The sequence below is a fragment of the Prunus persica genome, chromosome G3 (assembly GCF_000346465.2).
Source record: "Prunus persica cultivar Lovell chromosome G3, Prunus_persica_NCBIv2, whole genome shotgun sequence".
NCBI lineage: Eukaryota > Viridiplantae > Streptophyta > Magnoliopsida > Rosales > Rosaceae > Prunus > Prunus persica.
The window spans coordinates 7,485,411-7,499,656 of NC_034011.1; the positions used below are offsets into that span (position 1 = coordinate 7,485,411).

The following is a 14,246-nucleotide window of genomic DNA, read 5'->3' on the forward strand; positions in this document are numbered from 1 at the left end:
ACACAGTCAAGACACTCTCCAAACATAGCTCAACTCATACTAAGGTCAACTAATGTGTTAATTAAATTATAATTCATATAAAATTAATAAACTACATTTAAAAGGCTTGGAAAGTTTGACTTTCACTATATGTGGTATTGTGAAATGGGAGTATGAACATCAATGTTTTGTTTTTTAAAAATATATATAAGTATTATTATTATAATTAAAAAAATAATTGTCATGTCTCCCTATCGTAGTTATTTGAGATTTGTCGTTTCCTTATATACCACTGTCGCGTATCCATGTCGTTGTATTTATGTTCGTGTAACATAAGGTAGAGCTTTACATTTAACTATTCAACTAAAGAAACGTTTTTCATGCCAATGCTAAAGAAATCATTCGAGAAATATGATAGTCTGTCTATAGACTGCTTCAATTGACCATCCTGCTTTTGAGGACACAGATTTTGCCATGCGACTTGTCATTACAAAAGAGCCTGGTAAAAGAAAGGATGCGATAGAGAGGTTAATACTAAACTATGAACTATTTGATAATCTGAAACTTGGTACCGCCGCCACGCATGACTCGTCAACCGCTGAAAATGCGACGTGCGTTCACACACCATTGACACTAGCCTTTTACTTGATCATTTGATCTTACCCAAGTATCAGAAAACATAGGTAAGCCAATCTATCCCCGTCCAAATTTTCTTTGCAAACACATGACTAACCACTCAAATCAATGAACACAATCAAGCTAGATATGCTTGATTTTGGAGCCCCAAGGGAAAAATGAAAAATAAGGCCTTTTTTGTTTACACTTACCTCATTTTGAACAAAAAATATAATAAAAAGTTTCAAACTTAGGTGGTAAGTAAGGTAGTTTAAGTAAAAAAAATACCAACTACATGAAAGATAAAGAAAAAGGCCCAAAAATGTTCAAAATAAAGCCCTAAAAGCACTAGTTTCACACATAAAAAGGCCTTTTTTGATAGTATATTTATAGAGATGTGTTTGAAGCCCCATTTTTTGGGGGCTGTTGCCCAGCCCACACACCCTTTGTGCTAGGCCTGTGCTTAAGAATGCTACCTACTCCCTATTTATCCTTCTACACATCAAAATCAATGTTCCATCATCATTAAAGCACTGAAAAATGGAGAGGAAGTAGCTTATGGAGAGTGCAAACAACTTTTCTCCGGGTAAAACATTGACAACACTAGATTTTGTGCAAAATTCTGGATTATATACAATGGGAAAACTAGAGCAGCAGACTATATGAAAATAAAAACTTAAGCGTTTGCTTCTTGTCTTATTTTCAAGGTACACGAGTCTCTAGAAATTAGCATCATTATTTTTCCTTTGGGGTGCCTAAATTTCCTAGAAAAGCTGCATTATTAATCTAGCTTACACAAGTATTCATCAGTCGAAATCTTCGGTAGACCTCCTTTGAGGGAGCTGCATGCTCACGATGTCTTCTCTTGCCAGACAGTACATCGATGCATTACCCTGCTGCTCATTTGCCAGTTGTCTGCTTTCAGGTGTTGTTAAAGCCAAAAGATGCGTTGCCTCTTTATTTTTACGGAAAACCAGATATGCAATTCCGGCCAAATACAATCCCATACCTGAGAATCCTAAAATTCCAAGAAAGACGACGGCCAGAACTTTGAAGTGGCTATGAAGAAGCAACTTGATAAATCTACTAATCAAATAGTATACATTTATGGCCATGAGCAGAGAACCAATGATCCAAGTGATAGCAGAAATCTGCAATTGGAGATAGATCCAATTAATAACTAAGTGAAGAGCATACAGTAAACTTACAGTTTGGTGTACTTTACTGTATTATGTCCAATGATTTAAGTTAATTATAGGAAAAAACGATTTTTCCAGAACGTTGTAAATGCTTTGTCTATGCAATGCTGAAAGAGAGCGGAACATATCTCCAACAATTGGCATCTCAAAAAGCTTGTAACAAACAAATTAAAGGACTAGCAACAGATTTCTTCAGTTATAATTGACCAACAACATAACTCAATCAAAAGCTTACCGCGGTAGAGTTGGCATATGCTCCCATCTTGGTCTTGCTGCTGGTGAACTTGAGAAGCGGAATAAGAGCAAAAGGCAGCTCAAACGATAGAATCATCTGCAGAAACAACATCAGAAGTAAGATATGATTTTTGGTTAGTGACATGAGGACACAAGCTACTAGACACATAAACTATTTTACCTGACATAACCTTTTCAATTTTTAATAATTTATTTTCATTTATCTAGGTTTGAGTCTGTGTCTATGCAATAATACCATTTCCAAAAACAAACAAAAAAGAATAATAACAATGCACAAGTTCCTTAGCAATAAAGTGCATTACTCAAACCGGGCACAATATGAAGGTAAATGATGTAATCTAAACAGTAAATCTCTAAATGAGTGTTAGACACAGACAAACGACATGTCCAATTGGCCAATATGCAGAATCATAAAGCTGTTTAGTGATTTCAGGGCACGTCCAAAGGAACCTAACAGATCTAAATAAAATCAGACAATCATCAATTCATTTTCAGATTAAAATTTGACTTCATTTTGACAGAGCTTTGCGCTTTAGAAAGAACATCTCCAGTACTAATATAGTTACTCAACCATTCGAGAAAACATGAAAAGAATATAAGGGCCAGAGTCAATGTATTAAGTGATTTCTGACAGGTCACCTATATCAGCATTGGATCATGTGAAGAACTTCATAAAATAATGCTAATTTCCTTTAACAATATTTGACAATATTGGTTCCATTTGCTTTAGTAGCAAGAGGAAGCAGTTCATATTATTCTGATTCCTGAGCATGAATATTGGTGATTTGGTACTCACGATTTTGTATGTAACACTGTCATTAAGCACAATTTAATATGTTTTCTAAGGAAAAAGTAACTTTATGCACTCCAAGCATACTAATATTCTGCGCACATAAATTATACGAACCAAAAGTATGTTTTCAAAAGAAAACAAGGCAATGTTCAGAAAAAGAGAACCCATGATTTGGAAGTAAAAGTATAATTTACAGGCAACTTCATCTTACTGATGCAATAATAATCAGCTTTCCAGCCCCAGCAGAGCCACCAATAACTGCAACAATTAAACTAGGGACTATTGCCAAGCATCTTGTTAAGAAGTTCCGAAGCCATGGTTTCAGTCGTAAATCTAGAAAGCCCTTCAACAAGAAATAAAGAAACATAAAGTAAAAACAAAACATGATGAGACAAGAAATATAATTGTGCTGTTTTACATTTCAACAGTGGTAGAGAAACATTTCCGAAATACAAAGCAGCAATAAATATGTACACCTCTATCTAGTTATTGGTGAAAAACATTAAGATGCTTTGAGCATTAATTCACAGCATACTGATAAGTTGAGTTAGAAACAAATTAAACTCTCCAATAAGAAACAGGAAAGTCGTCCAGGAATCAGTCATCAATATTAAAATTAGCAATATAAACATAAAATGCTGGTACTGCAGTAAATTTAGGCTTATGTCAAAGTATATTTTGTAACTTCATAATAGTTTTGTTTAAACAGTGACCGTGCTTTAAAGGGAAAGAGTTTTATTTCTCTAGCAAGATACCTGCATAACATATTGCCCTGCATATGTTCCTGTTATAGTAGAACTTTGACCTGATGCCAGCAATGCTACAGCAAAAAGTTTGGAACTCCAACTACCTAAAACATTCTGTACATAACCATTATAAAACATCAGAATGAAAGTGAATTTTCTGTGAAATTCAGGATACAAAACATTTCAGCATAGCATATGACAACCAATGCATTACATACTCTTAGTAAAAAGGAAGCTTTATTCAAATCCAAGTCCGTGCAGTTCATCTGATCTTCTGCATTCAAATCTGCGGAATTGCAAACTGCACCACTTACAGAAATAACGGACACATTTATTAGGAAGGCCACCATGAGAGCAAAGCCACTTTCTATCATATAAAATCTGCATGCTTCCTGCAAACAAGAAATTTTGTCAGATAAAGCTCCTTAGTATGTTCAACCATATTCCAAGAACATTATGCTATGGGACAAATTGAGATCATCTAGTCTGCAAAGTCTTTGTAGAGGTGATTTCATGAAATATCCAAGCACCAATAAATAAAGGGGAATAATAGAAGTGGCTAAGCAGCAACTAGGGATTGGAACTTTTCTTCTTAATTTTTCATTTTTCAATAAAGTATACAACAAACTTCTCACCACACTATAAATTAGAAACATTAACAGAAATAAATTTCGCTTTTCACCCAAAAACATATGACAATTTAGACTCTACCACCAGCTACACATGATCTAGTACGACCAAGATGTAATTTGGATAACAATATGACCTCAGATAATAATTTCCAAAACAATAAATAAATAAAACTGTGCCCGCTGTCAAAGCCTTTCATCTGCACCTTAAACTTGCCAATTAAAAAAAATTCTAGAAAATTATGGAGCTAAGGCAGGCTCAAGAGATAGAGGAATGTTAAAGATGGACAAATAGCAATGGACAAATTTGCCATTCATGAATCATCCACCTAGGGATATGTTCCACCAATAAAGAGTTATTCATATTACTCACTTATGTTGTCTTTGTGAGGAGGACAGCCAAAGAGGCAAGAGTTAAAGAATAATAGACATGAGGGAACCGTTTTTCAGACATATTTACATTAAAGTTTTATTTTAGAAAAAAGACATAGTTGAAGATTAGTTTATTGAAGAAAAAATATCACTTTGATGCCACAGACAGATCGTGGTATTTTCCTAGAGAGCACCAACGCAGAGTGGAGGAAGAGATTGTGCCTGTAACAAGTAGATAAAGTTAACAATGTGGAGCAGAAAGAATTAAATGAAATAACTCAGAAATATATGAAGCCACTAGAAACCTACGGCATAACCATAGCACCAAGAAGTGAAATTGCAAGACCAGTAGCGCCACTTCCTTTGAGTTGAGGAACAAAAAGCCCGTTCAAAACTTCAGCGGCATCAGGTTTTGCGTAGCCAAGCTCAGCAAAGAAGCATCCAGCAATTGTGAGTACAAGGAATGCAATCAAGAATTCAAGTTTCCTAACCTGTAAGTGGAAAAATCTTCAGGTAGCTCATTTTAAACTGTAGGCATGGAAACCAAAGATCTCAAAGAATCAAGGAATATAGGAAACATATTGAGTTACCCCATACTGTTGTAATGCAAGAAGAAGCAATGTACTAAGTCCTGTCAGAAGAACGCCAATCCATATGGGTATGTTGAAGAGCATGTTCAATGCAAAGGCAGTTCCAATCACTGGTAAGGAAGAGCAGTTAGAACAAAATGAAGAAATATGTGTCTGATCAATTCAGCACTAATAATAGATAGATGTGATACCTCATTATCTTCCTATCTCGTCTTAATAATCAAAATCATTTAGAATCAAGAAAACTGTGGATTTACACATGCAGCTGCAAAAGCCTGTATTTACAATATAAAAAAACCTCGTGCAATTTGACTATAAGGTAAGTAAACACAGCACGGGCAATTGTTAAAGAAAATTATGTCCAAGAAAAGTTAGGACTAGCCCTGCACGCACATAATGTATGTGCACGGGCATGTAAAATAAAATTTACCTAAGGTGTATGGGAGTCCTTTTAGCACTGTAAAAGAATAATTATGTACTTCTAACAGAACCATTTATGAGCAATAGTACTACTGAGAAAAATCGATTCCTACATAAGCACTTCCAAATAGGCCTCTAGTCTCCTCTGAGACAGGACAGCTAAACTAGTTGTAGCTTTAAATTTCATCAGAACCATGAGTACCAGAGAAAAGGTTCTAAACATGGTTAAAAATCATTATCTGGTTCCATTCTGTCTGAATTTATACCAACATTTGATGAGTAAAAAACTGACCTTCAGGAATGTCACATGCAACTATAGAAATCTCAGCAAGAACCCAAAGGATGAAGTTTGTTACTCTAGGATATTCAGCTCGACAGTGCTCTGCCAAATGCTTTCCTACAAATTGAAACAACATTTTGTATGATAATGTGGAGAATAATGTTTAGTTATAAAAATTAAACGAAAGTAACTGACTTAAAAATCACATGCCTGTGACTACCCCGAGATTGGCTGCAAGGGACTGAATGATGAGAGCAGCACATGAAGCAACCAATATTATCCAAAGTAGCTGCAAAAAGAGATTTCTCTGGAATGTTATCATCGATTCTATGCAGTATTTCATCCTCTCGTTACGAGAGAATAAATAATCCACAATAAGATGCTCTCTATAATTATCATGTAGTTGGTAGATTGATAAGGTGGATGGCATAGAATGACAACACTCCAGTCCAGAAATTCAGGACATGGTACAAAACAAAATGCCATTTCATGATTCTCCAGTCCAGAGCCCTTATTTTGGAGATGCTAAAATTGCCTAATCTCAAAGGTAAAACAACTTCATTGATGATGAAATACACACCCCGTACTTGTATTGTGCCCCTGACTGCAAGTCCGTCTCAACTGCAAGCCAACCACAAAAGATGAGGTTATGTTAAAGAGAACAAAATAAAAATAGAAGCAGAAAGTAAATGAATAGGTTACAATCTCACAATTTCCAGGATCTATATACGCAATTGAAACAAGAAACCCCGGACCCATATAGGCAAATAGGTTTTTCCAGCTTGTCTTCTGCATGAAGAAATGTTAATGGTCATCAATCAAAGAATTCCCAGTGAACATTTATTGCCCTCAAGATTCCTCACATTAGCAATAATCAGAAAAATAAGCTAATAAATAGACAGTGTTAGATAGGCATATTTTGTTCAGAGCTGAAATCCAGATGATATAGACTGACATATCATTCGTGCGTTTATGTGTGTGTGTGTGCGTGTGTGTGTGCGTGTGTGTGTGTGTGTGTGAGAGAGAGAGAGAGAGAGAGAGAGAGAGAGAGAGAGAGAGGAGATGAAGTGAATTCAGTTAAAAATACTCAATGAAATTAGCTATGCATATGGACCGTATAGAGTACAGTAACCCATTCAGTCTATCACCCACTACAGGTACCATGGTAAATTCTCTGCATCCCAAAGGAACACAAATCAGATTTTCCACTTTTACTTGGATTTTGTTAATACTGTGTGTCAGCTCCTGAGCTTGCCTATATCTTCTTTCTTTTTTCTTTTTCTTTTTGTGACCAACAGGGAGGGAAAATTCAAACTTGAGACCTCTTCTTCCAACATTAGGAAGAGAAATACCACTAGACAAAGAGCTTGTTGGTGGCCATATCTTTTTAACAAAAAAATATATATATATATTTATTCACAGAATGTTTTCAGTTAATCATCCACTTTCTATAGAATGTTTTCAGTCATCCCACCAATCTTTTGTTACCATTACAATTTCTCAGACCCTCTCCAACTTCACCCAATCTCACAGTATTATTAATTTAGGGAGAAGAAACCCCAACACCCCTGCAGCCCTCTCCACTTACAAGGTGATGTATCAATGAAAACCCCTAAGTTTGTCATCTCACATCATTTCCAAACACAACGTGATTCCTGTTTCTGTTTGACCTAATCCCATTTCACCTTCTAGGCCTGATTTGCTCAGCATAGTTAAATCATTACCAAAACAGTACACAAGAAAACAAATTCTCAGGACAGATCATTGAATTTCTTATAAAACTATACAAAGAAGTAAATGTTTCATTTAATCCAATATGCTTATTTCAAACAATTTGGGGTTGCCTATATACCAATCTCCACCCTAGCCTAGTCTGACTACGAGTTAAAATTGCTTTCACTTTCCACTCTGTAATTGTGGCCATATTTCCCATTGAATGGCATAAACAATGATAATATACTAAGATTGAAACAAATTGCATAAAATATGACAACTAGCACATCAAACTCACATCAGGAACAACAATTTGATCTGTATCTGTGTTCTCAATCAGCGGCGCATTTGAGAAGCTTCGGTTTCCAGTGCTTGCAATGAACTGTGGCCGCTCAGAATTCGAACTCGTCACAGCCATCTTTTCCACCCTCTACTTTAGCACTGCTGAAAGACAAAAGCTTCTATTATAGTGAAGAAACCTCACATTACAGTTCACCAGTACTCAAATTACAATGAGAATCTGTTTACTCATGACAGCACTTTCAAACTGGGATAACTTAACATAAAGTATTAATTACAAAGCTGGGATATGATGGGAACTACCCTCTATTTGGTGGTAAAAGGCTGAAAGAAAAGTAACCAACTTTGAATAAATTTCCAGGACAGGATTCTGCTGCTGCCCAGTTGAAAATGAAAGAGAAAAAAGAAATGGGTTATGCAACCAAAGCTCACTTGATGGAACAAAACTACAAATTTGGATCCCAAATAATGATAAGCCGTTAATATTCAAATCCACCTTTCTTCAAATACTTTGTGGGCAACCAAGTATGGCTAAATAGAGAAAGATGGAAAACCAAGCACAACGGAATAGACATATTGAGAAGGCTACACAAACCTGGATTGAAGTCTTTTTTCCAGAGAATGAGCAGAAACAACAGTTCACATCACATACAGCAGAACCCTCATGGCCTCAACTTACACAAACAGAAACTCAACTCTTTCTCTCTCTCTCTCCCTCTCTATGTCTCTGTGAGAGAATGGAGTCAGTTGCTGAACGGCTCTTCCCCTCGAGTGCTCTTCTTAAAGAACGCAAGCTAATGGCTACACTATCTCTCTATGTCTCTCGCGCATAGTCAGAAAGACACATTCTCTTCTAACAAACACTTTGTTTTGTTTGTTTGTTTGTTTCCGATCCCACCACAAAGAGCGAAGTACGTGTGTGTCTCTTTCGTTCCCAAGTTTCATTACTTTATGCTACTATTTCCATTTTTATTATCTCCATAAAATGATTAAAAAATAATTCTCAAAAAGAAATTTTCTAACTTCTTTTTTTTTCGCACCAACTAATTAACAGGTGAATGTGTATCCAATTGAAGTTTTTGGTGTGTTTAATCGTAACTTGTATAAACCATACACAATTCAGGTGTATTAAAAAAGTTATTGACTTTGAAGGAAATACATAATGAATTTTAGGCCATAACAATTCCAACTTTCTTTATCAATTTGGCGGATTTCTGAGACTTTTTTTAGGCCAAACTATAATAAGAGTCTAATTTGATGACTAATTCTCCTTTGTCAAATAAAATTTTCTTAAAGTAAACTCTAGATGACATTAAATTACCCCACAAATGAGGTAACCTTTGAATATTTATACTTACAAGGTTAACCTAAGACGTTTCATACCAACTCTTTTACCTCTAAAAAATCATGTGAATTTGTACCTTCCTACCCTAGTAGTATTTATACTTACAAAAAAATTTATTAATTAATTTCTCTCTTGCACTTTGGTAAAAGAAAGAAAAAGTTTTTAGTCGTGGCGTGACGTGAAGAGAAGAAAGGAAAAGAAATGATACAATTGTGTGAGACAAAACAAAATGAATGAACTTTTTAAAACAAATGAAAAACTAAATGCAACATAGTAATATGAATTTCATGGTTGTAGAAAGTCGGGGTAGGCATGGTACGGAATGATACGGGATGAAGGTCATTCTGATGTCAATCCCAAATAGGGGAATCGGGATGGGATGACACAAGATGAGAGTTTTTGAGAACACGTTCAAACCATACTAAACCCAAACGGGACCGGTATGATTCGATATCAATGTTGATACCGTAAAAAATCCTGCAAAAATACAAAAATCTTGCAATTTTTATAAATCAAGCCTGATACAAAGTTTACAAACAATCAAGATTCAAGAATTTGTTTATACACTTAGGGGCTTTCCCTTTCCACCTGTTTTATACACTTTGGAGAAGAACAGAGAGAGAAAGAGAGAGAGAGAGAGAGAGAGAGAGAGAGAGAGAGAGAGAGAGAGAGAGGAGAAGGAGAAGAAAAGAGAATAATAAAGGGAAGGAAAGGAGAAGAGAAGGGAGATGAAGGAAACAAAGCTGGAGTCGAAATGTTCATGGGAGAGGAGGAATCTGAAAGAGTTTTTCTATTTAAACTCCACATTTTTCTTTGTTCATCTCAATACTTAAGTCATTAAGCTTTTAAGTTTTATTATTGTGTAAAAAGACAAAAAAAGTCCTCCAACTTAATACTTAACCCTAGTACTTCGATACACACACCCCCACACACCTCACCACTCTTCATATTAAGTTTTAGAAAAACATAAACTCCTCTACACCCTATTGTCAAATTACTCATCTTTCAATCTAAAAAACCTACTACTCTTATCTTCTATTCACAAACCCTAAATTGGGATTGTGAGAGTAATATAGGTGGATAGGGAGGGAGTGGATATTGCAAATTCCCCTAGCTTTGCGTTCCTTCCTCACCTCTCTCTCCCTCTCTTTCTTTTGTTAACAGATTTCTTCCACGCCCACTGCCCACACTTTCTACTTGCTGATTTTATTTATCTCTTAAATTGACATAATGCCCTCGATAATATAAACATAGTGATCCATGTACAACATATATATATATATATACAACATATATATATATATATATATAAGAAAATATACATCAAAATACCATGTGCTAGATTCCTTTCTCAGAACAGAACAAAATTCTTGATGAAGAACGACTACACTTGTAAGCTATTACCTTTAAAATATTTATCTCACTATGTTACATTGAAAAATTATAGAATATGTTCTATAAAAAATAAAAAATAAAAAATAAAAAATGAGTGCAAAAGAATAATGATGCAATAATGCTTGCAAAATGCTAGTATGAAACTGTAAGATGGACTTGAAGATCTTAGGATTCGGGTGTGAGTTGTGAGGTTGATGAGTTTTTCTTTTCTTTTCCTGCTGGGTGTGTATTTAGGGGTAGTTTGGGAAGATAGTGGGGTTTTCTTAGAATTTGTGAAAATTTGAATTAAAAATTGGGATGAACAAAGAGAAGTGCGGGGTTTAAATAGAAAAACTCATATGAAATTGGGGTTTATTATTTACCTAGCATTGTTTGGTACGGTATGGCACCAAACGGGATCACAAATCTAGAATCGGTGTCGTGTCAAACAGTAACGCCAAATGAGACGGTACAAGATTGGCACAGTTTCGGTATTCTGGTTTTAATGTCCACCCCTAATAGAAAGAGTAGAATATTAGGTGAGAATTATATTATCTTCATTTTTTAATAATATTTAAAGAATATTAAACACAATTTTCTCCTTGCTTTATTAAAGTAGACTTTGGACTAAGAATTAATTATCCCCAAATAGATGAGAGCGCATATTTCAATTTCATTTTGCAAAAGAGAATTTTTTGATAAAGACATAATACATCTTTTATAATTAGTGTTCGCGACAAAGACTCCACAAATCTTGACCGTCAAAAAGCGTCTTTCCAAAGTGGCTCCCACGTGAATCCAACGGCTACCATTTTATGTAGCCCCCACCTGCCACTATTTGGGGAAATCTACGATAAAGTTCCCTAGCCCGTGGCCGTCGTGCGTTCTAAGCATGGTGCGAGGCCCACGAATCCCGAAACGACGGGTCAGTTTTGTACGTATTTGTTTAGGTCAGAGGTTTCACTGTTTAAAGAAGAAATAAAAATAGAATAAAATTTGGTGGGGTCTACAAAGCATCGTCCATGTACTTTGGTTCTGCGGTTTATAACTTCAGATTAGATTTTGTGCGGGCACAAGTTGGAGAACGAATCGAACGGCTGGTAATTTCTATGGATGACATCGAACGGATGGGGAGTGGAATAGCATTATGGTATATTCCTCCTAGCGGACAATAAATCTCTAAATGAGCGTTAGACAGAGACAAAGTACATGTCCAATTGGGCAATATGCTGAATCATAAAGCTGTTTAGTGATTTCGGGGCACATCCAAAGGAAGCTAACAGATGTAAATAAAATCAGACAGTCGTCCTGCTACTTTGATTTAGTTGGGTTTGCGTGCTCCCGTGGTTTCTGTTTGTAATATAGTTACTCAACCATTGGAGAAAACGTGAAAAGAATACAAGGGCCAGAGTCAATGTATTAAGTGATTTCTGAAGGAAGCAGTTCATATTATTCTGATTCCTGAGCATGAATATTGGTGATTTGGTACTCATGATTTTGTATGTAACACTGTCATTAAGCACAATTTAATATGTTTTCTAAGGAAAAAGTAACTTTATGCACTCCAAGCATACTAATATTCTGCGCACATAAATTATACAAACTAAAAGTAGGTGTTCAAAAGAAAACAAGGCAATGTTCAGAAAAAGAGAACCCATGATGGGGAGTGGAATAGCATTAAGGTGAAGGAGTCAAAATCAAGAGAAATCAAAAGCCTTTTTAATAAAGGTGTTCATTTTTGAGAAATCAAGAAACTGTCAGCAAGGGTAAATGATCTATTCCCTTTTTCTTTTTTCTATTTATGTTCAAAGAGAGTCGGCTAAGATACTTGGTTTATAATGTATGAGTTGTGACTAAAATTCATATTCTAAGCATTAGATGCATGTTTTCTTCAAAACGTTTTTAAGACAATGCTCCCGAGTCCAATGATTAACATTAGGCAACCGTAACACCCGGTTTTCCCATTAGAGAGTCACAATTCGGAGACAGCGGAATACAATCATGGGTCTATTTGACAGCAGTAGGATTTGGCATGACAATGAGATGGGTATGGAAACAGTGGTGTTGAGGTATTTTGAGCAACTCTTAACCTCACATGGAAACGAGAAGAACTCCCCCATTTTTTATGTGATCGAATCGAAAGTCACTGATTCTATGAATGCCCAGCTACTATCTACGTTTACTGATTCATAGATAAAGAAAGCAGTGTTTCATATATCCCACTAAGGCCCCCGAGCCTAACAATATGCCCTCAATATTTTTTCAGAAATTCTGGCGTGTGATAGGCCCAAAGGTTACAACAGCAATCAAGCTCTTCGTCACCTCGGGCCGTCTCCTCCCCAAAATTAATTTTACCGATGTCACCCTCATTCTCAAGTGAAGAACCTAACTCACAAGATTGCAATGTGCTCTATAAGATTGCAAGGAAAGTCATTGCTAATTGTATGAAAGCTATACTTCCCAATATCATCTAAGAAGACCCGATGTCCCCTACTTGGTCCTGCTATGTGTGGAAGGTCTATAAGCTTTTATCACTAAAAAAAAATAGGGAGGGTTTGCTTCAAGGGATTTATGTGTGTAGAGGGGCCCCCACTATCATCCATTTACTATTTGCCGATTAAAGTCTCCTGTTTGCTAGGGCAAAAGTGGAGGATTATGACACCATTCATGACATCTTTCTTCAATATGAGCAAGCCTCTGGTTAGAAAGTAAATTTACAGAAAAGTGCAGTGGGTAGATTATCATGAGTGTTATTTGGGACTTCCGATGCTAATATGTAGAAACAAGGGGTAGCTCAATCTATTGGAAAGGCAAGCCTAAGTAGCGCATGGAAAGAAATCCTCATAAAAGTGGTAGCTTAATCTATTCCTCTGTATATTATGAGTTGCTTTCTACTACCCAAATTTGTTTGTGATGATCTTAACATGATAGTGGCTGAATTATGGTGGAATGATACCAACAACAACAACAAGAAAATCCATTGGCTAGCTTGGGATAAGCTTTGTAGACCCAAAAATGAAGAAGGCTTGGGTTTCCCAAATTTATATGCTCGACCCATTTAACATCTCTACTTGAAATGTCCTAAGACTACGTGGTCTATGTTCAGAGAGAAACTCTTATATAACGGGAATAACACTTTTTGCTATTTTCGACCAATAACGCAGTGATACATAGAATAACTTTTTCACGTGTCATTGTGTTATTGGTCGAAAATAACAAAATAGTGTTATTCCCGTTATAGGTAAGTTTTTTTTTCCTATGTTCACCTAAAGAAGTTGAGCTCATCCGTACCATTCCTCCAAGTAATTGACGAACCCAAAAAGTTTTGATTTGGCACTACGATAAATTAAAAAAAAAAAAAGAAAAAAAAAAAGAGTGTTTTACTGCCAAGAGTGGTTACCACGTGGCCCGTCAAATGCTCACCCCAGCCACTCATGTCATATCCACCTCTACCACCCACTTTATGGAGATGTTATGGCCCGCCATTTGAAAAGCCCAAGTCCCTGCGAAGGTGCAGTTCTTTAGGTGGCGAGTTTGTCTTTATATCCTTTCCACTCATGCTAATTTGTGGCAGCAACACATTCACATTGATCGGCAGTGTTTCTTTTTTGGAGGCGCCCACGAGTCCATCCTTCA

The 14,246-nt window shown here is 36.0% G+C and overlaps 1 protein-coding gene across 4 annotated transcripts; it reads right to left on the reverse strand.

The window, feature by feature from the left end:
• LOC18782193 (metal transporter Nramp6) lies at positions 1,152-8,814 on the reverse strand. Of its 4 annotated transcripts, none has more exons than XM_020560600.1 (15): positions 8,487-8,814; positions 8,195-8,267; positions 7,890-8,035; positions 6,589-6,667; positions 6,459-6,499; positions 6,089-6,167; positions 5,891-5,995; positions 5,179-5,288; positions 4,898-5,079; positions 4,741-4,810; positions 3,806-3,979; positions 3,597-3,701; positions 3,053-3,184; positions 2,029-2,124; positions 1,152-1,745 (listed from the first exon to the last, which is right to left on the reverse strand). In XM_020560600.1, the coding sequence occupies exons 3-15, from the start codon at positions 8,007-8,009 to the stop codon at positions 1,401-1,403; spliced, it is 1,638 nt and encodes a 545-aa protein (XP_020416189.1). In that variant the 5' UTR covers positions 8,010-8,035; positions 8,195-8,267; positions 8,487-8,814; the 3' UTR covers positions 1,152-1,400. The 4 variants fall into 4 exon arrangements, with proteins under 4 accessions (XP_020416189.1, XP_020416188.1, XP_020416187.1 ...); XM_020560599.1 differs by having other exon boundaries at positions 7,890-8,032; positions 8,487-8,605; XM_020560598.1 differs by lacking the exon at positions 8,195-8,267.